Raw genomic sequence first — 21,890 nt, 5'->3', positions numbered from 1 at the left:
GTCTATAGCTACTGGTTATCTAGACCTAGAGGCTGGTGGCATTCAATGAGTCATTTATCCACTACAGTATCAAAAAGATGGAGTTAGATCTGCTCTAGAGAGTTCTACCTTCCAGGGAGTCAGTTCAGGTCTTCTTGCACCAGAACCTTGCCAGAATATACCCAACAGGGAGATACACCATTAAATGATACAGGAACCAGTGGGACCTACAAACACGCTCAGTTTTAAAATGAAGCACCGAACCATGACAGTCATTTAAATGAAGTGACTTTGGGGTTCAAAGGTTTAAGTTACACATCTGTGGGCAAAATCCAACGCAGAGACTAAGCAGAGGACACTGGAGTGGGCAAAAGATTTGAACAGTCTCCAACTCGTGCTGAAGAACAAGCTGTGGACCTTAAAAAAACCCCAACAACTCAGCTCTGACTGTACCTTGGCATTTAGTAAGAGGAAGAGTGGGTGGTCAGGGGTTGCTTGAGCTCTCCACTGCAACACCTCTGTCAGGAACTGGTGCTGAAACAAAAAGGCAGTCATTAAACACCAGTGCTTCTACTTCAGGGGCACTACTGAAGTCCCCTTCTCTTTGCCTGCTCTGGATTCAGCTGCAGGGAAATTCTTTTCCCCTTCTCCAGCTGCAAAAAACGACTGATTTACCTTTTTAACTAAATCATTGTCTTCTATTTGACCAAGATCTCTCCCAGAGGCCTGAGCAATACGCTTCCCAGCAACCAGGTTCCCCACCATCACAGAGGCAGGGCCAACACCTGCAGAGAAAGAACAGCCACCTGAAATCTGGACTTTTTAATGCCAAGTGGGCAGGAGGTGGGTGATCCAGGCTGTCCCTGGAGCTGCAGGAGAGCAAAGCTACCAAGACCTCTGTGTGATCCCACCACTCCTGGGAATGGATGCAAGAGGAAAGGTAATGAAATCTCCCTGACAGGGGTCAGAAGGCATTTCCAGGCTCATGCTCATCAGCAGAGAGAATTCCAGAGGGTTCAAAGGTAGGAACCAAAATTCCTGCCTGACACGTGCCAAGAGAGGCCTCACACACATCATCCCCCCCCAACCACAGGCCAAGCTCTGCTCCCCAGCAAGTGGGACACCCCGTGTCAGAGGCATCACAGGTTCCTGGGGCTGAGACTGAGAACTTCACTGACACTCAACTTGCAGGGGCTGGTGTTACCTGGTTGTTTCTGCCTGGGTTTTGGCAGGTTGGTCACACACGTGTGTGGGCACATGAGGATGTTGCAGGGATGCAGGGAGCCCTCCAGAAAGTGCTGCTTAGTTTGAGAGATATGGATCCCTCCCAAGGGAGTTTTTGGCAACGTGTTGGCTGGTACAAGAGCAAGGCAGTAAACACCCACTTGGTGAATGCTGTCAATTGCCTAGAGAAAGGAAAGATGGTCACTGGAATTCTTGGTCCTCTTGGAAGCAGTCTGCAGGAAAATCCCTGCATTCCTAAGGTACTAAGTGCTTGCTAGCATCTCTGCCTTTACAGTTCATTTCATATACAAGAAACCCATTTTTAAATCTTTCATGACCAAAATCCCAAAATATCCACAGTTGCTGAGTGAATCATATGCTCTTGATCTCAGGATTTCATCCATCTGTCTCCTCTGAACCATCACACTGTTCCTTTCTGCCCACCTGAGCATTCACACATCTGATACATTATTCAGACCACCAGGTCCTTCCCTGATTTTCCTCCCCAGCTTGCATGCTCCACAACCTGGAACATCATGCCCAAGAATGACAGACATGCACTGCAGGCAGCTCCCAAAGTCAGCATTTGCTTCTTATTCTGCCTTCTCAAGACTACACTCACTCAGCTGTTTTGACCTTTCTCTGCTTAGTGTCTCCCTGCTGAAAATGCATCTCTGAAGACGAGGGTGGCTTTAAAACAGAGCCTTGAGCACCAGCATGATCCAAGCCTAAGAGCAGAAGCCTGAGGAGCAGATCTGCCCTGCAGAGCTGAGGCAACTGTGCTTCTCCAGCCAGTCCCCTTGCACTGCTCTGTGCTGCAGCTGCTGGCCCAGGGCCTTCAGGACACAACAGAACAGCTTGTGCATGGCAGATGTACCCAGCTGGTGACCCTGGAAAAACACCTTGTGCCAAGAGGCAGCACCAGCCTGTGCTCTTCCACCTGGGGGGGGCTCTGGTCTGCCCACAGACTGACCACCTGCCCCAGCTCACCTCATCCCCCCCTGGGCTCACCTGCAGCACTCGGCTCATCCACTGAAAACTGTCCTCCTCAGAGGCATCTGGCCTCTGCTCTGCCACCACCACGATCCTCTCATCATAGAAGACAGACACTGAGAACACAGCAATCCTAAGGAAAAAAAGGGAGAGCCACATTGGCACAAAGTCCAGTTCTAGTCCTTGAGAATAAGGAGAAGTTGTGGAGTCTCCTTCTCTGGAGACTTCCAAGACCCATCTGGACACGTCCCAGGTGGTCCTGCTGCAGCAGGGGGGTTGGACCTGATGACCTTCAGAGGTCCCTTCCAACCCCTGTGATTCTATGACTCCATGAATAGGAAGCCAAGACTAAGGACTGAGCTCGTAAAAAAACCCCTTGGGGCAAAGACAGAGGAGAAAACAAGAAAATCAGACAGTTAAAACAGAGTCAAAAAGGAGAGTTTTGTGAAGTACAGGAGGGATTAATTCCAACTTCTGATGCAATTTCTACACAACATGGTCCTCTCAACCAGCTACCACACTTCTGTTCCAACTTATGGCAAATCACCAGGGCAATAAAGGCTTTAAAAATACCTACGTGACGTAGGGGGTTTAAAATCTCCTCTTTAGTCTTAAGAGACAGGAGCTTCTCCTGCCTGAGGACCTAGAAAATGATGCCCACAACTGCCAAATACAACAAAAGTATCTGTGGACATTCATGAAAGTCCTCCTTGCTGCAGAGCACCAGCCAGCAGCTCACTGCTACAGACTGAAAAGTAAACTCTACAGAGAACTGAATTCTCTAAAGGACTGAATTGTCTGGCTACTTGATGCCTTCTTCTGAAGCACAAAGACTGGGTGGAAAACCAGGCAGGACAATGGGGAAACCAGAGCAGTGCTGGGCAGGATCAGCCCAACTCCTGCCCCAGCCAGAGCCAGATTTAACCGAGCTGCTCCAACACACCAGTTACTGAAGAGAACCCAAAGATGACACTCAAGACGTTGTTTCCTTATATTAAAGTGCAGAAACCTGTGGAGAGGGGCAAGGTTTGTTGTGCTGACCTCCCTCTGTAGACTGTTTTTATGGACTCTACTGCCAGGCCAGTCGCCACGATGTCGTCGGCGTTGTGCCGGCGGCCGCTCACGGTCAGCAGCCCATCCATCTTCCCCACCACAAACACCAGGCTGCCCTGGAAGATGAGAAGGTATCAGTCAATTCACGACACGAAGTGGATCCTCAGATGTCTTTGATGACCCACACACTTCATTACTAGGCACAGACGGGTGGAATTTGTGTCAAACAGGTTTCCTTTCCCCTTTAAACGGCGTGGTTTGGGGGTGCAGCAGCAGCAGCTCTCTGGCCACTCAGTGAGCCAAGACAACTCCACAAGCACAGCAGAACTGCCACACAAAAAGCTTCTTACACTTGGTATTAGAAGAATTAGCCACCTGAAAGTGTAACAAGAATGCAGGGGGGCACGTGGCAACAGCCTGCTCAGGAGGGAGGCTCCTGCTGCCTCAGGAAAACCCATGAACTCCCAGCTGCCCTGGCCCCTCTGCCAGCCCTCCTGACACACACTCTGATGCTTCTCCCTCCACCCCTGCAGGCTGTCAGCACGGACAGAAGGACACAGCAATGCAAGCTCAAAACCTGCCCCACGTACTGGTCCAACAAAACCCAGCAAGCCGGAACGCACGAAGGGAACCTCCCCCACTGGAGAGCCAGCCGAGGTCACAGGGATCACCTGCAACAGAAGGAGGACACTGGGAGGCAAACTGGAACTGCCCGAGGGCAGAAAAACATCCTCTACATCCAAAATTGCACTATATGTGAGAGAAGTGATGAGGAGAAGGGGAGGGAATCCTTGGTACGGTCGTTTTATCACTGGGGGAGACCAGTGAGTGATTGGGGGTGATCCAGGCTGTCCCAGGAGGTGGTTGAGCCACCACCCCTGGAGGCATCTGAAACAGACAGATGTGGTGGGGACAGGGGACAGGGTTTAGTGGTGGACGTGGCAGAGTTAGGGTAGTGGTTGGACTCGACAGCCTTTAAGGTCTTTTCCAACCAGAATGATGCTGCGATACCTCTGTGAAAGGGAACACTGCATATATGGAACTGCAGAAAGTTGTTCAGGGTATCTTTTTGAAAAAACAACATTAACAATTCATTTACAAAAGCAAGAGACTACACAAAGCCATCAGTCCTGCACAGGAGAAGATGTGCTCTACTATACATACCTCAAATGTATTCTTTGTCACGCCTGCCAGCCCATAATACATCATCCCTCCTGCTCTGGAGCTAACACAGATTTCCCCAATCTCATCAGTTTTACAGAGCTGAGGTGGCCCATCAGGTTTCACTATGCACATCATTCCTAGGACAAATGAGACATTGCTGAAACAGTCCCCAGGATGGGTAAGAACTGGCACAGGTGACACGGTGAGAGCTGTGACACCCCAGCACAGGGGCTGCCCACCCTGCCCTCAGGCCGAACACAGGAGACAACCTGGACCAGTTTTCTCCCTAAAACACCCCACATCATTGGCAAAATGGTCTTAGAGGAGAGTCCTGCCCATTTTTACCTCCTGGCATCACGTGGCCAACGTCCTGGACAGTGAGAGCAGAGTTTTTGTCTTCAGTGTTGACACGAATCACCCCAAAGCTCAGCCCGTTCATGGACAGGATGGCTCTTCCAGGCAAAGGTGCCCCAGGAACCCCAGGCCTGTGAAGGACACAAAGCCAATACAGTCAGTCCAGCAACCAGGCTGTTACTGGACTCAGATGAAGATACCACAGCAACAGAAAGATGCCTATTTCAGTGTATTTTTGGGCAAGTGCAGCTCTTCTTCCAGCCCTTCAGCTCACCCCAGCTTACACACCTGCTCCCAGGCCAGGGGATTACAGGGCTGTTTCTTAGAGAGGGCAGCAACGGGCATGACTGTCCATTTTCAAAATGAAAAGGCTTGTCCAAACTGCTATCAAATGTAATCCCAGCTTGAAGAACACCACACCAGCTGTGCAAATCAAGTGGGTGACAGCAGGACACCCTTCCTGCAGGCGCTGTCGAGCTGTCAACACTCCCCAGAGCAACAAAAAGCACTCTTATCTTGGGAGTAATGTTCAGCTGAGCTACCTGAATACCTGAGCACACGCACTCAATGTCAGTGGGGCTTATTTTGTGCCTAAGTCAACTCTGACCAACTGGTGTGTGAGGAAACCTCAGCCTGGATCACCCAGCAGAGAGGGCGGCGCTGCCCGCCCCTCACCTCCGTATCGCGATAGTCATCGCCTCTGGAGAGGTGGCACAGGGACAAATTGCCTCTGGTTTAAGCCCATGGCTCTGAAACAAGCTCAGGAAGGCATCACACGAGGAAACAGACCCTGGAAAGAGAGAAAACACACCCATGTGACTTGACATAAGTTTGAACTTCCCATAATTTTAGTCTTGCAAACCAGCCTGGCAGCGAGCGCGGCGCGTCTGCACAGCCCAGATGCTGCAGCACTTCCAAAAACCCCAGGCAGCATCTTCCAGGATTCCAGCCCCAAAGGAGTTTTAAGCACCTGCTGCACATGACTTGGGAACAGGCATCTCCTCCTGAACAACCTGCTTTTCTCCCCCAGTTTGCTCCAGAGCTGTTACGTGCTCAGGGTACAACAACAGGCTTAACACTTCGCCAAGGTCCAACAAGTAATGCCCACACAGAGGGTCTGTTCCCAGGCAGCCCTGGTGATGCAAACAGGTCTAATGCTATTCCAAGTATCCCTCCCTGTTGCTGCCATCTAGACTAACATTCTTTAAGCCTTTTCACTAACAACATTCCTTGCAGATTTTTCAGGGGATTTTTTTTCCCCTTCAAAGTTCTTCTTAAGAAGCCTTTTCCTTATCCCCTTACAACCCATCTCCCCGAGGGTACCAGCATTCTGATTTACACACAGGAGCTCCCCATTCATCTCTCCTGCTTCTCACTTTGCAGAACCTTTCACAGCTCCAAGGATGAAAGCACAGAAAGCCCCTTGCCCTGGTGCTCCAGCACCACAAGCCCCAGCTCTGTGTTCACCAGGCAGCTGCTCTGAACAAAACCTTCTGGGGAGTATCTACAGAAGGAGCTGAGCTTGAGGGTCTGAGACAACAGGCTGAGAAGCCCCAGGAGGGCAGGCTGGGCATACTCACAAGGATTTGCACCATCAGTGACAATCAGCATCCTCAGGGAGCTCAGGGTGACATCTCTTTGGTCTCGATGGGCCATCATGGCCCAGTGCAAGTCTCGACACTTGACTAAAGCAACTTTTGCTGCAAACCAACAGGAAAAAAAACATGTAAGGGCTAATAAAAGCTTCCCATGAGTCATTCTCATATGAATTGCACACTCCCAAATGAGAAAATCCTCACTAGAACAAGCAAGCCTTAATTAACTGAGCCTGCAGTAACAGCAAAGCCTAACAGCCAGCAGCATCTGCTGTGGCACTGGGGCCATTTGCTCACCCCTGAGCCAGGGTCTGTCACTGCTGCAGCCCCTCCTCCAAAGCCCACAGATCACTGTCACCACCTGAATGTCCTCAGTGAGGACTGGGGATCCATGGCTCTTACTGTGCTCAACCATTTCTTTGGTCTCATAAAAGGCTGTGCCTTCAAGTCATGAGGTCCCACCAGGTTTGTTGGCCCTCACCTGACATTAGGGCTTTGTGCATGTTTAGAAATAAATTATGAGTTTTGGCCCTTGTGATTTATCATGAAATAACAAGAAAAGCATTTGAGATTTTGATGCTGCTCCCTCATTTATCCTGAGAGCTTCAAACAAAAGGAACATACACACTTACCTTTGTGGGCATGAACTCTCTGCACCCAGGAGAGGGGACAGGTTTTCATCACAGAGTAGGGCACACTGATAGTATGGAGCTTGTTCATTACATTCTGAAAAGTAGAAAGTAATTTTTAAAAAAGGGGCCACAAAATGTAACATGAAGCAGCAACGGGAGTCGCCCTCACTCCCTATCAACCCCTGCCCCACCAGGAATTCACATCAATTTATTGAGGCTGCTTCTAAACTTCTCTCCAGAGACCTGCAGATCTACCAGGGAAAGGAATGGTTGACATGGTCATGGTCCTTAATCATCTCCTCAAATGCTGCCACGAGAGGGAGAGATGAAATGCTTCAGGAAGTCCTTCCAGGCAGGACTCACCGTCAGAATTCCATGCCACAGCCCTGCATCCTTCTTGAAGTCCAACACATTCACTATCGTTTCACCTGGGAAAAGAAAGTTGCAGCTTTGAAGCAAGATGGGCCAGGACATTATTTATGCTGGGACCATTATTTATGCCCTGATCTGCACGTGCCTGGATCTGCCATTTAACCTGTCAGTTCTGCTCCACGAGGCACACGTGGAACAAGCCTTGTTTGTCTGATCATCTGTTTCACCAGAGCTCCTTGTCATGCAAAATAAAACCACTGAGCATCACTTTGAGAGGAGGAACACACCCCAGACAGTTGCAAGGAAATGACATTCCAGCCTGTCATGTACATCAGGAGGAGAGAGAGGGTCTTCACCTCATTATGCACGAGCAGCAGCACGGGAAGAGAGAACATCACTCAAGCATTAACTCCCAGAATCCATGGAAATGCAAGTGATGGCTTCCAAAAGACAAACTCTGCATTTTAAAGTACCATGACACAGAGCTCTAAAAATACAGTTTCAGTCGTGGATAAACAAATTAGCTTGATTTACAAGGTCGACCAGACTAAAACCACATCCTATAGCAGAAATCTCTGTGCTCCCACCAGCAGTTTCCAGCCTCCATTTCCAGGTGACCCAAAAAGCCTCGTGCAACTCGCACAGAACCAGTTGATTCAAGAGGTGCTTTGATTTTAAACACACCATCAAGAACAACAGTTTGGGAAGACATCTTAATGGGTGATCAGAGCAGTGAGAAGGGGACTTGAGCTTGGTAGAAAACACTCCATTTATTAGTTTGCTCTCTGTTTGATTCATCAGAACAGACTTGTTAACTTTCTAGACATGCTGCAAATGCCACTTTTTATTCCTGTTCTCTATGGTAATGGAAACAATGGAGTTTGGGATGGAAAAGATTAGCCCTCACTTTTTATCCTTTAGATACTGTTGTGTGTTGGTTACTCACAGACATCTGCTGAAAATACACGAGGCAACCACTTAAAATGATGTCAATGAGCCTTCATTCCTTTGATGTCCCTGTGGCATCACCCACCTTCAGAATAGTTGCAGGCCTGGGACAAGGCTTGGCAGTGGGACAGCATGGCAACCCGGGACACGGTGACCCCCATGACACTGCCCTCTTTGCTGGTCTTGTACTGCAGAGGGGAAAGGAAAAGTCAGGCTGTGACTCTGGATCCCATGTAGGAAGGAAATCAAATCACAGCATCCACATTGGATGAAGTTTTGTTTCTCTCAAGCTGCTGAGACACACTCAAAAGTACCTGCTTGTAGAAAAGCACCAGCAAGGTTCACTGATGAGAAGATATTCAGGTAACAAAGGTGCCCAGAGAACTCCAGGGAGATGGGAGATAGAGTGGGCAACTGAACGTGTTTGTGGTGATTTCTCTATTACTGCTTCTCCCATCATCTCCTCCCGGTCCCTCAGGTGAACCAAAAAGCTGATTTCTAATTTTAGAATAGCCAAATTATTGCTACTGCTTGAATCACTGCAGTTCTTGAAGCTGCCTCACTGAGGGATGCAAAGGGCAAGAAGCTTTGCAAGGAAGAACAGAAAACTCAACCTGCTGTTGGCTCCAGTCCCTTCAGGAACCCGTGTCCCACAGCTCAGCTGTCTCAGTTACTGGTTTCTAGAACAAGACCAGTGCTCTCCAAATCCTTCTGAGCAGCACCCAAGGCCACAAAGGTATTCAAACCCAAAGCAAGCCTCACAGCAGGTTGTACACAGTGGAAGACTTGCTTCAGTGGCCAGAAATTGAGAAGTTTAAGGTAGTGAGGTGAAAGAATTATCTCTCTGAACATTAAATTCAGCTCACAGAAACTACTTTCTATTCCCCATTCACTACTTACCTCAATATATGCTGGCTCAGTTCCTGCAGCTGAGATGTTGGGCTGCCAGTCCTTAGGAGATTTGGAGAGATATTTTGAATCTGTCACAACCCATTTGAGTCTGGGCCAACCTGGAGCCAATGTTGAAGCAGAATATTAATACCAGCTTATTTATGGAGGGATTTCTATTCTGCAGGAATACACTAAACCCTCATCGTTTGCCCAAGTCCAGTTACACAAGCAAACTGCCCATCCAAGCCAAGCTCTGAGCCAGAAGGTTCAGCTCGTTGCCCATCAGGGAGGCCAGTGGGCAGCAAGGAACTTCCTCTGCTCAGGAAAGATCCCTGCAGGATTTCTGAAAGCAGGTTGTTGTATCAGGGAGAAACTGCTTTGGAACCTGCCAAATGCCACTGATGGGATCTGAGGACAACCCTGGCTCGTGAGGTGGATTCATGGTGACTGCCAGAACAACAAAGGATTCTGTCAGACACATAGAATCATAGAATGGCTTGGGTTGGAAGGGACCCCTAAAGGTCACCTAGTCCAACTTCTCTACAATCAGCAGGGACATCTCACACTAGACCAGGTTGCTCAGAGCCCCATCAAGCCTGAGCTGGAATGTCTCCAGGGATGGAGCCTCCACTGCCTCTCTAGGCAACCTGTGCCACTGATCCACCACCCTCCTAGTAAAGAACAAGGATCAGTGGGCACCACATGCATAAAACCTACAACAGGTAAGTGATGCTATCCCAAAAGCTGCTTCCTTTGCCCCCCCCAGATGATCCAGGCACCTGACAGCGACTTTCAGGCAGTTCAGCTACAGCAAAAGTACAGTCAAAAGCAAGTATATAACTGATCTAACCTTTAAACTGCACAATTTCTCCATTTTGGGTTTTTGGAAGCCCCTTCAGACAAACTTCAGTGGTGAGGGCCAAAGCAATACCACAGCTTCCCAGGAGAAAGCCAATCTGCTGACCTCCAGCATCCTGAGGGAAGAGGGGGGAAAAAGTCATCCCTGCTGAGAGGTGACCCCAGCCAGTCTCCCCTCACCAAAACCCAAGGCCTGGCAATGCTCTGGTAGCTGGATGGGAACACTCTGGGGTGACATGGGGAGGAAAAAGAACAACCAAGCCATGCCCACAGAGACTCTTTCCTTTGGTTTGTCCTTCTCCACCTACATCCAATGTCTGGCAATGGTGTGAAACTCAAAATCATAGAATGCCAGGTTGGAAGGGAGCTCAGGGATCATCTGGTCCAACCTTTAGATGACAATCCCTGGCTGGCAGGGATGAGGAAAAGCACTGCCAAGCTTAAACAACAACATGTTTTGGAAGATGATCTATATCCAGCACCAAGGCCTGCTGGGTGCAAATGGAGACATTCCTACAAGGCAATAAAAACCCACAGGAAAATGAGAAGCCATCACCAAAATGCTGAGGGGCTGCTTCATTTTCTGCACACCCAGACTGCTCCTTTCAGTTCATTTTGCTCAAAAAAACCCATAAAAAAATGAAACCATTATGTAACTGGGGACAGATCGCAGAGAAATTTGGTGACTCTCTAAGGGAACTCTTAATACAGAAAACAAATATTCCTTTGGCAAGACTAAAATGCATTGGATGTGAAATCTGCAGAACACAAGTGCTGGTCCCAGAGCCAGGCATGGAGCTCACCCCATTTATTCTCATTAATGGAAGCCCAGATGCTTCCAGGAGGAATCATGAGGCAAAAAACCCCAGTAAAACATATAATTACAGTGACATAACAAGGCCCCTCTTTCCCCAGGAACTAATTTCTCTTGCACAATGATAAAAACACTGAAATGAGGCACCTCACTAAGAAACCTGATTGGGCAAATACTGGGACAAGTTTTAATTCTGCATTTGGTTGCTCCAGCAGTTGTCACGTTGCAGAGAAAGGAAAGCCAAGCTCTGTGACTCCCACAGCATCACCAGACCAGCTCACCACTTCATTACCACCTCTCTTGCCATGTGTTTGCCATTATCCTCTTTCTTTTGTTTCCTCTTATGAAATTCTAGTTTTACACAGCTCTTGACATGGCAATAACATGGCAGGGTTGCAAAAATTCTGGCAAGGGTAAAGAAAACACTTTGTTGAGCAAATCATTTGCCCAAAGTGCCCTGAACTCTTCAGAAACACTGAACACCTTCAGGCTGGAAATGGGACCCCCCCTTCACATCAACCAGGGGGCTGGTTCACAACATTATCTTGGATCTAAATGATTTGCAGCAACAGCACAAAGGCCACAGCACTGAGGGGAACGACCACGTCCTCAGCTCTCTGCTCAATAGGTTGTTCCCTTCTCCAACAGCTATTCCAGGTTGACAAAGGCCTTGCCCACTGAGGCAGCAGCTGGATGCTGTGAAACACTTTCCCAGGTGGATGGTCTGACTGGGTTTTCATCCCACATCAGCCCATCACTCCTCTAAGCTCCATCAACGTTACCTTTCTGGTAAGAGGTACCTCTATAGGCACTGGAATGACTTCTGCCAGGAGACAGCCATAAAATGCCACCATGAACATGACTGGGTCATTGTTGGGATAAACCAGGGCTACCTGCAATGCAGAGAAATGTTTGGTTAGTTGAAATACAAGGGAAAATTGCAAAGCTCTGATCTACAGTGACCAGAAGTCAGAAAACTTGGTGTTAGTTCACATTCTACCACAGCACTTTGCACAGGGCATCTTCAAGGACTCTTTCTTCCATGGTATGGTCTGTGCACAAACTCCTCACACAACAGGTCAGCACCCCCTGGGTGCCCAAGCACATGAAGATGGACATGGAGATGGAGACACAGCCAAAACACAGAGATCTAAACCCCTGTATTTCTCTCAGAGGTACAAATGCTCTTCCTGAGATGTATTTCAAAGTCCAAAGCCAAGAAGTTGCTCACACAGGAGCCAGCAGGACTGAAAAATAACAAAAGCTTCTTTCCCAAATAGCCTGTCCCTGGGTTAAGAGTCTTGTTATTAAAAGGACAGGATTATAGTGTCTGTGGTAAGTTATCCCCCCCAAAACCCTCTTTTTACTTCAGAGGAACCAGACAGCCCCAAACTCATTACCCTATCTCCAGGTTTTAAGACGGGTTCATTTTTGGTCCCCAGTTTATTAAGCAGTGTGTAGGCCAGCTTGAGGCTTCTGCTCCACAATTTGCCTAGAACACAAAGAAGAGAGACTTGCACAACCCTAAACCAACCCAGCACACAAAAGCATATTTCAGCTCTTGGCTGCTTTTACCATCTCCAGGCACGTCCCCTGTTTCAGTCACCCTGCCTTGGCTGCAAAGCTCTGAAGAGCCAGGAAGGTATTTGCAACCACACTAAGAGCAACAATGCTGTGTTCCAACCACTTCTGCTCTCCTGGAGCAGGGCAGCAGTGGAAGCCAGGGCTCAACTCACCATACGTGAGGGTATAAACTGGTTTTCCTGTAACATCCAGTGCTGTCAGACAGGGGCATTTGGCTTGCGTGGTTCCCCAGCGCTGCAGAGCGGCTTCTAAGGCAGGAGGCCAGTTACAAACCACCCCCAGGGGCTCTCCCTTCACTGGTGTCATCTGGCGTCCCTCTGGCTTGGGCTGGTTTGGGTCAGGCTGGGGAACTGAAGAAAATCCAACAATGTTTCCAGTTCATCTTTGCCCATTTGCTACCAGACAGTTAAGCTGGAAAGATGCACCGAAACCAAAACGCTTCTCCTCATCGCCTTAAGTTTAACAACCCCCACATTCCCAGGAAGCCCAGCACAAAACAAATCATCACCAACACACTCTTCTCCTCATGTGCTGTTAACAGGTATTCAGTGTGACAGTGAGGAAAGTGACCCAGAATTGGAGAAAAAACAAAAAGAAGCAAGCTTAGAAAATAAAGTTGTGGCAAAATGACCAGCGAAGACAATTCCTCTTGGGAAACTGATGCCTGAGCGAATGAGGGGGTTGTAAAAGTCTATTTAAATTTCTGTGTTAGTAAGTTTTAGTTACTGTAAGAATTTTATTGTTGAGGGGGGCACCCAAAGCTCAGCATTCAATGACTCCAATGGTTCCCATCAAGACTATTCAAGGCCACTCTGGCTGCAAAGAGCAAACCAGAGGACACTGTGAAAGCAAAGACAGGATCAGCCCAGTCTGAGGGCTTGTAACAAGTGATCATCAAACCCATTCTTTGGTGCTATTACCTTCCACAATCTCTTCAAAATCATCCACAAAGAACTCTTTCAGGGGTGGTCTTTTAGGTCTTTTCAAGGTGTTAAGCAACTGCTGAATTTTCGTGGAGACTCTACTACTCACAGGAACACCTGGAGGGAAAGATTTTGTCTAATAAAAGTGTTCATCCTGCCTATCAACATTTACATCTTACCTCCTTCCACCACAGGACACTTTTCCTGGTGCACCCATTCATTCAACTACTGGCTTCCATTACTAAAGGTTGGGCCAGGTTGACATTAGCTTTTATATCAGTTCTGCATTAACCCCGAGGTCAGAAAGTGCTGGTAACAAAAATTGAGACTTAAGGTATTTACTCCCTTCCAAAGCCTGATTTCCACCTGTCTGTGGCACTGATCCCCCTGCAGAGCTGGGCAGCAGGGAGCAGCTGCAGTGCTGCCAGCAGAGGGAGGGCACAGACCAGAGGCTAACTTAGGTCCCCTCTGCTCAAAGCTTTATGCCAACCAGCTTGGAGGATTATCAGCTTCAGGGGAGCTAAAATACAGCCAAGAGTTACATGATTCCATTCACCTTCCCTTTCCTTTTGGGGATTCTAGCACAAAAGCTTTTAGAAACAACTAGCCCACCTATGCCTTTGTCATTTTTTTTTTTCTTACAAAGTGGTAGAGAAGGGAAAAGCCAATTACCTTCCCCAGGATTTACTCCAGTTGAGTACACAGCAGGTAACTGGCTGCCACGTGGGAATGTTTTACTGCCAGTGTCAGAACTGCAGCACAGGGAGGTGTTAATGCCACAACCAGGGCAAATGTGAGAAGTGGTTGAATCATGGAATGGACTGGGTTGGAAGGGACCTTAAAGACCATCTAGATCCAGCCCACTGCATGGGGAGGAACACCTCCCACCAGCCCAGGCTGCTCCAAGCCCCATCCAACCTGCCCTTCAACACTGCCAGGGATGGGGCAGCCACAGCTGCCCTGGGCAACCTGGGCCAGGGTCTCACCACCCTCACAGGAAAGAATTTCTTCCTAATGTCCAACCCAAATCTCCCCTCTTCCAATTTTAATCCATCCCCCTTGTCCTCTCACTACATGCTCTTGTAAAGTCTGTCCCCAGCTTCCCTGCAGGCCCCTTCAGGTTCTGGAAGGCCACCATAAAAGGTCTCCCTGGAGATTTCATTGCATTGTCTTAACTGGAGCTGGGGAGAATCAATCCTGTGAGTTAGGTCCATCCTTCAAGGCCAGCCTAACCCCTGGCAGCTCTGCAGGGCTCCATACCATCAGCAGTATCCATGAGGCTGGAGCGATTGGATCCCTTGTGCATTCCCTTCACAATCCCTGAAGGAGGAAGGTCAATCGCTGCGGGGCGCGTGGAGGAAGAGGAGGAGGAGGAGGTAGTTGCTGTGACATCTGGGGGAACTGAGAAACTTTCTAAAAAGGGGGAGAAAAACCGAGATGGCAGTTAACTCCTAGCACCAGGGGGAACAAGCAAAGTGTTAGTTACCTGTTACCAACAATCTTAAGAATTTTAATGGGTTGGACGCACGGGAGCTCTTATTAATGCTAAACACACCACTTTTAATACTAAGCTGCTTTAGGAGGTGCACATTATCTGCTCTGGAAAACAAAAAAAAAACAAAGGCACAAGGTGAGTGGCTTTGCCCACGTCAGGAAACTGCTTCACCAAAACTGAATTCCCATTCTCAGTTTCTAACCTTCAGATCAAGCTCAATCTCTTGACACTCAGTACTGAAAAAAACAAAACAACAACAAAAACCAACCAAACAATAAATAAATAACAGAGTTTGAGATTCACGTGAGCTCTGAAATATTCAAAGCTCCAGAACAAAACCCCACATCACCTATGCAGTCACTTCTCTTGCTAGAATTATACTATTGGGCTTTTTTGTCAGCAAGGGCTTTTCTAAAACAAAACACGGGGCAGGCTGTTGACTAAAGCAGATCAGCAAAAAATCATGTTGGGTTTAAACTTCTTCCAGTTGGGTGGCTAAACAGCATGAGCCTGTCCAGCAGCTAAATAATAAACTTAAAATCTAATGAACAGAGGCAGCTGGGTCTTACTTTTGCTTTAAGTTGCAAGACACTGTCCAGCTTCTCAGATGCGTTTGTAAGATTCAAAACCGCAGGTGACTCTGCAGTAATTCCCTCAACTTCCTCTTAAATAAGCAAGTTTTGCTTACATGGGATTTCTTTGTACAACACAGTAGGTTCAGTCACCTGACAGGGCAAGGATATTCTGTTCTAGCTTAACAGAACCAGCAGCTGTTGCTTATGAGGGAAAAATCCCACCACTTTGGTTGGCACAGAGAGTTTGGAGGAGTCAGATCCTGAGCAATTCCCGCTGAAAGGTTCTGTGGTTGATTCTCTGTGTCCCCTTTCCCAAGGGGTAAACAGATCCCATTTCTTCATACCTTTGGTGGCCAGGAATATTCCTCATGTATTGAGCTTCTAAGATCACTAGGAAGGACCTAGATTTTCTCACAACTCCAAACATTTGGAGGACTTTGTATTGCTCTCTCCAAAGGGATTTACAAAACTGTGTATTTGAGGGTTCCTATCCATTTAAATTGGTGTTAACACAGGATGAATGTGGCATCTACATGGCAAATTTCATTCCAACAAAGATTTGAAACGTCTGTTTTTGCATAAAATCCTGATTATATTAGATAGCAGTTATTCTGTAGGTAAAAACCTGCATTACCTTAATTCATTACAAAAGGTAACGTGGCTTTCTGTATGTTCCAATTAAAACCAGCCTCTCTGCTTCAAAGAGACATTAATTATATTGACTACATTTTTATGGGCAATTTCCCCAGTTTTCCATTTCAGGGACCAAATTGCATCCCAGCAAACAAACAAAAATCACAGCAATTAAAAAAAAAAAAAAAAAGTAGTGAAACATTAAAACCACCAGCACTTTTATGCACTGCTTGCCCCAAACCAGTTAAGCAAAAGCAGAGAGCACACAAAATACAGACATCTCCTAAGATGCAGTAAAATCCTTAACAGCAGATCAAAAAAGACAAACATACACAGAGCAAAAACAAACTTGGCAATTTCATACAGAAGCATCAGCAGCAAGGAGCACCTCAGAGCCTCAAAAAACTGAGCCTGGGGTATCCAGATCTGTAGGTTTTGCTCCGTCTTCTCAACACCTGGATGCTCTGATTCTTTCTCAGACCAGTCATGAGAGGATCTGTGCTAAATCTTCACTCTGCTCAAACCAGGTTTTGGATGACATGCTCATACATGGCTGGTTTTGGCTCTCTCTCTTTTATCTAACACAAACAATAAACCATCAGGGCTTACAGCAAAATGAGGATGTTAAACCACAGCATTTCCACCCCCTCAACAGGCAGAGACACCCTATGGAATCCATCAGGACACAGATGCCACTTGCAAAGAGTAGCTGTGTAGACACAGGAGCTCCAAACAGCTGTAGACACACGAACACAAGACACAGAGAGTTGTGCCTCCTGCCCCTGTCGATGCTGCATCACACCCTGGAGTCCCTTCTACTGCAATAAACTCCTGCTCCCCGCTTCCCCTTTTCCAACCAGCTCAATGCTCTGCAGGTCTTTAAGGAAAACAAACAGCAAAAATCACAAGGGTGCAACTCCAACAAGTCCTAGCAAGTTCCATCAAAGCCACCTGAACTCTTGGTCCAAATTTCCCTTATGCCATGGACACCTCCAGCTTTATTAACACAGTCTGAACTCAAAGCAGTTTTTCTGTTCGTACCCATCTCCTACCTATTCGAGTATTGGCAAATACATCAGCTAGTGACCCACTGGTCCCTTTGCCTTCTCCATGGGAAAGTGTAGAAGATGCTGATGAAGATGTGGATGACCCCTGAATAGATCGGTTGATCCAAGACTCAGCATTCTGTAAGCTCTGATGCAATGCAGCAGAAAGAGCAGCTTGGCGCCTTAGCGACCCCTCGTCCTCGGATGCGGAAGACGTGTCTGTGTGGAAGCAGAAAAGAAAATCTAGCTGCTTAGGGAAAAGCACATTGCACTGAACATGCTCTCCTTCCAGCTCACACATCAACAGCACAGGCTCTCTCCACAGGCTGTGTCAAACCAGGTTACATTGGCCACACCAGAAGGTAAAGCAGCAGACACCTCCAACGCGGACACATTTACCCCGGGCGTTTTGCCCCTGTTTAAAGCAGACACAAGAGTCACCTCCTCAGACAAGGATCCTTCCCCTGGGTTCTCCAAGCTTATTGACTTATCTCTCCTTACTTTTCCATTCATATTCTAGGTATCAGATGCTAACTTGGGTCATTCTGGAAGGGAAAGTGAAGGGTCAGTATTGGGGTTGGAAGGGAGAACTCCCAGGAACAAGGGAGAACTCCCAGGAACAAGGGAGAACTCCCAGGAACAAGGGAGAACTCCCAGGAACAAGGGAGAACTCCCAGGAACAAGGGAGAACTCCCAGGAACAAGGGAGAACTCCCAGGAACAAGGGAGAACTCCCAGGAACAAGGGAGAACTCCCAGGAACAAGGGAGAACTCCCAGGAACAAGGGAGAACTCCCAGGAACAAGGGAGAACTCCCAGGAACAAGGGAGAACTCCCAGGAACAAGGGAGAACTCCCAGGAACAAGGGAGAACTCCCAGGAACAAGGGAGAACTCCCAGGAACAAGGGAGAACTCCCAGGAACAAGGGAGAACTCCCAGGAACAAGGGAGAAGCCAGGCTCTGGGGACAGACCTGCTGAGGCCACAGGCAGAAAGTGCTTTTGTCTGGTATCTAAGTGGGTGCCTTTCAATTGCAGAAAATGAACAAAAAACCAAACAATCCCCAAAAACAAAACCCAAGGGAAAGCTACAAGGAACTGCATCCCGTGTTCCTGAGAGACACCTTGTCTATCCTAAAGCTGTGAACTAATGGCTTATTCATCATGAAGAGAGCACTCACTGCTTGAGAGCTGAGGTCGTGCAGAGCTACACAGAAACATTGTTAGGCCTGTAACGTGTGTGTCTTCTTCAAAGTGATTGCCTGCCTGTACTCTAGCTTCAATCAAACTATTAAATCATGTTCTACCTACTTGCCAAAGGAGGATGCAGTTACCAACTGGAGAAAAAGCCTGATTCCAGGCACACTGTAAGTGCTGACCTTTACTTGTGTAGTGCCCACAGCTCAGGATGTGCTGCAGTCCTGGATGAGTTAGTGGAAAGCTGAGACCCAAGCAGACACCAAGAACATGCACTAGCCCCCAGGAGAAAGGAAACAAAAAGAAGAAGTATGAAGAAAAAGGAGGTAAAAGAGGAAGTGTGAGTGAGGTGGCCTAGCAGAGCAGTTCCAGAGAGAGAGATGAATTCACAATGAGATATGAATTCATAATATTCAGATGACTTCATCAATCCCAATGACTGTGATGCTTCTGCACAATGAGAGACAACATAAAAGTCACTGCCAAAAATGACACACACTCATTTGGAAGCCAGTGCATACAGCTGCTTGAAAACAGAGAGGTTCATTAGTACCTGCTGCACATGCACAACAGACACCACGTTATCTGAGGTATTTGCTGCAGCCATTACATGGGAGGGGTTAGGAAGGAAAAGTCCTGCAAGTCCTGGAATCCCAGAGGACTCCTCCAAGGTCCTTGCCCAGAAGTGTGCACTGCTGCCAATCCTCTTCCTGTACATTGAGTATTAAACCTTAACAGAATCAAAATGTCAACTATGCAACCGAAATAGGTGTGAGGGAAGCCAAAGGAGAAGCCTCAGTTCAGAAAGCCAGCTCATCTCTTGCCAGCTGATTCTTTAGAAGCCTCCAGAAGTCGTTCCCACAGCCCTAACAGCAACTCCATGAAAACACGCAGCTCAAACAGAGCAGGAAAGCTACAGGAGTCACAGACTCCCCAGGGACGTGCTGAGGAGCTGAATGTTTTGACAATTGCAGCCTTTTGGTGGGGCAATTCTTACTCATGCCTACCTTAACATCCACACAGACACACAGATCCTAACCTGGGGGGGTGCAGGCATCAGCTGGAGACTGCACAAAGGTGGAGCGCCTCTTGGTTGGCATGGGCAGGGCCATCTTCTGCTCCTTGTGCTTGGCCAGTGCTGCCTGAACTGCTTCCGTGTGGATATCTGCAACGTGGAAGTTCAGACGCTCAGGTTTGCAACAGCAGAGGAGGAAGAAAACCACACCAGGCTTTCATCTGAGCAGCTCTTGCTGTGTTCATGCAACCCCCTCCTTCAAAGTGCCTCCCCAAACAACTGCGTTTTGCCACCTCACGAGTAACGTTTCCTTGCGTTGGTTTTTTGTTTGTTTGGTTTGTGTGGGGTTTTTTTAAACAGGGAAACTGACTGAGGTTTCTAAACTTAGCAAGCTAATAGCAGGGACAGGTTTTAGTCTGGAATCTTCCGGATTAGTCAGATTCTTGTTCTTCATATCAATTACAGAACTACCTAGAAAGGTTGGAACAGATGATCCTTGAGGTCTCCTCCAACCTGGGATGCTATGATTGTTTCTCTAGCAACTTTTATAGACACCCCAACCCCACCAGACTGTTCCCCTCAGCCAAAGATTATGCCAAAATATATTTGTGCAGGACATAAAAGGTGCACAGGAGGCAGCAGAGTGTGCAGCCCCAGGTGCAACTCTGGCCCATCAGCTGAGAAATTTGGAGCCAGTCGCCTGATTGAGGAAAAACCTCCTGTTCAAAACCCTGAATGGATGCAGATTTCATGGAAATCTTGAAAGTTACTAACTGCAGCTGTAAATACATGCTGATTAGTAACTGGAACAGGCTAGGCCATGAAGCTTCCATCCCTCTGCAAACATCCACAACTCCTTAAAGGAAGGCACATCTCTGGTGATGAGAAGACAACTTACTAAAAAGATCACAATGAGAAGGGAGAGCTCATCTGCATTAATTTCTCAGCTGAATGTGTTTTAATGATGCTTTTCCAAAAATGAGGAAACTAGGCTCTTCTAAGGCTTTCTGAAACTATGGCAGATGAGAGCAGAGTTCCTGGAGAAAGTGTATTTCATAGACTTTATCTGCCCCTGTTGAAAAGACAACTTAAATCTTGTGAATGCAAAATGAGAAATAAAACCAGGTGGAATAAAAAAATAGGTGCCAGCACCTTCTCCTTAAGTGGAAAAGGGACTCAGCAGGGTGCTTGTCAGCCATTCCTGCTGCTCTTGGAAGTGCTCTGGAAGCACAGATGGAGAAAGCCAGCTCTCCTTCCCCACGCTGCTCGAGCAGAGAGTCACAGCAATCACCAATTCCAGGAACAAACTAGTACCTGTCACTTCACTCAATCTGAGTACCTACAGACACAGTTAAAATGAGCTTTCCATTCTTGTGAGCAACTCACACTGAATAGTTCCATGCAAGCCAGAAAATCAAGGTGGCAAGAAGTGATTTGCTTTTTCTACTTGGCATTCTTTCTGCCTCAGCAGCTGCAGTCCTACAACTCTGAGGTTTCTTTACAAAGAACCACCAAGGCAGGACTGCCCATCAGTGGAGGAATAAAAAGCTTGATTCCTTGAGAGGAGTCAGCATGTTCTTCCTCATGAATAGCCACCCCAGGTGGACTCTTGCCCCTGCCCTTACCAGATCGATAGCGTTCATCTCTGGCTCCCCCTGAGCGAGCTCGGTGAAATTTGGATGAGGATGATGATGATGCTGCTGCTGCTGAGGCTGGAGCTGCAGATGGAACAGGCATCTGAGTTCTGGATTCCTTCTGTAATGCTGGATCAGCCCCTGGAAAACAGTCCACAATTCTCTGAGAGCAGGAAATAAAAGTAGCACTTTTAGAACTGTACTGTTCTCTTTTACCACGTAATTAGAGGATTTCCCCTTTATTTTTTGAGGTGAAGTGGATCTCATTAGTATCTCAACACATCTGTCCAATTATACCTTAATCAGCTAAGATATACCTGCCCCTTCTTTGACCTTAATCTTCAGAATTTTTTCCAGCTTCTCTCTTTGGAAGGGGCTGTTGGCACCTGAAAAGAGCCTACAGCAAATCTGCAGCAGGTGACACAAGAAACAATTCCAGGTAATTTAAGTCATAAAGGGAGATGAAGTCACTTTAAAGAATTCATTGCAAAATACAAAAGAGCAAAGGTGATAAATTCAGATGAACCCTGATCAATTAAAAAGGAGACCAGGCAGCCAAGTCCTACACTTCCACACTCAACAGGGCCCTGTGCACTGAACCTCAATGTTCTGTGGTTTCACTGTGCCTGGTTCACTCCCCATTTTGCCATTTTCCAGTGGGAAAACCCTGCTCTGTACCCTCATTATTACATTCAGACAGTTTCACTTCTGGTAAAGCAATATCAGTAAACTGCTTTTAGAGATCCCAGGCATTTATAGCAGTCTGCTTGGAGACATCAATCCTGCAGGCACAGCAAGGACAGGGGCCTGACTGATGCAGGAGGTCATTATCCTCAGTTGAGCTGTGAAGAAGATCAAGCCCATAGAAAAACATGATCAAACTGGGTTCATTACTGAGTGTTCCAGTGACCAGTG

At 47.5% G+C, this 21,890-nt stretch overlaps 1 protein-coding gene across 3 annotated transcripts in view; it reads right to left on the bottom strand.

Moving 5' to 3' along the window:
* DIP2B (disco interacting protein 2 homolog B) overlaps positions 1-21,890 on the bottom strand; it is a 69,505-nt gene that overhangs the window by 12,725 nt on the left and 34,890 nt on the right. Inside the window, exons 3-25 of one of the 3 annotated variants that reach the window (XM_051641447.1) lie at positions 20,967-21,116; positions 19,366-19,491; positions 17,140-17,352; positions 14,645-14,797; positions 13,382-13,501; positions 12,614-12,811; positions 12,278-12,369; positions 11,678-11,770; positions 10,056-10,179; positions 9,215-9,324; positions 8,400-8,502; positions 7,358-7,422; positions 6,995-7,088; positions 6,348-6,467; positions 5,443-5,557; positions 4,759-4,898; positions 4,414-4,550; positions 3,840-3,920; positions 3,238-3,365; positions 2,215-2,329; positions 1,184-1,385; positions 655-764; positions 433-513 (exon numbers count right to left, since the gene is read on the bottom strand). In XM_051641447.1, the coding sequence (XP_051497407.1) occupies positions 433-513; positions 655-764; positions 1,184-1,385; positions 2,215-2,329; positions 3,238-3,365; positions 3,840-3,920; positions 4,414-4,550; positions 4,759-4,898; positions 5,443-5,557; positions 6,348-6,467; positions 6,995-7,088; positions 7,358-7,422; positions 8,400-8,502; positions 9,215-9,324; positions 10,056-10,179; positions 11,678-11,770; positions 12,278-12,369; positions 12,614-12,811; positions 13,382-13,501; positions 14,645-14,797; positions 17,140-17,352; positions 19,366-19,491; positions 20,967-21,116 (2,870 nt within the window). Of the gene's footprint in view, positions 1-432; positions 514-654; positions 765-1,183; positions 1,386-2,214; positions 2,330-3,237; positions 3,366-3,839; positions 3,921-4,413; positions 4,551-4,758; positions 4,899-5,442; positions 5,558-6,347; positions 6,468-6,994; positions 7,089-7,357; positions 7,423-8,399; positions 8,503-9,214; positions 9,325-10,055; positions 10,180-11,659; positions 11,771-12,277; positions 12,370-12,613; positions 12,812-13,381; positions 13,502-14,644; positions 14,798-17,139; positions 17,353-19,365; positions 19,492-20,966; positions 21,117-21,890 lie in introns of all 3 variants that reach the window. The other 2 variants (XM_051641446.1, XM_051641448.1) reach the window with 2 other exon arrangements.

This window comes from Apus apus, chromosome 28 (assembly GCF_020740795.1).
Source record: "Apus apus isolate bApuApu2 chromosome 28, bApuApu2.pri.cur, whole genome shotgun sequence".
NCBI classification, from domain to species: Eukaryota; Metazoa; Chordata; class Aves; order Apodiformes; family Apodidae; genus Apus; species Apus apus.
Note: the sequence above shows the minus strand (reverse complement) of the source record. Positions and strands in the feature narration are given on the sequence as shown.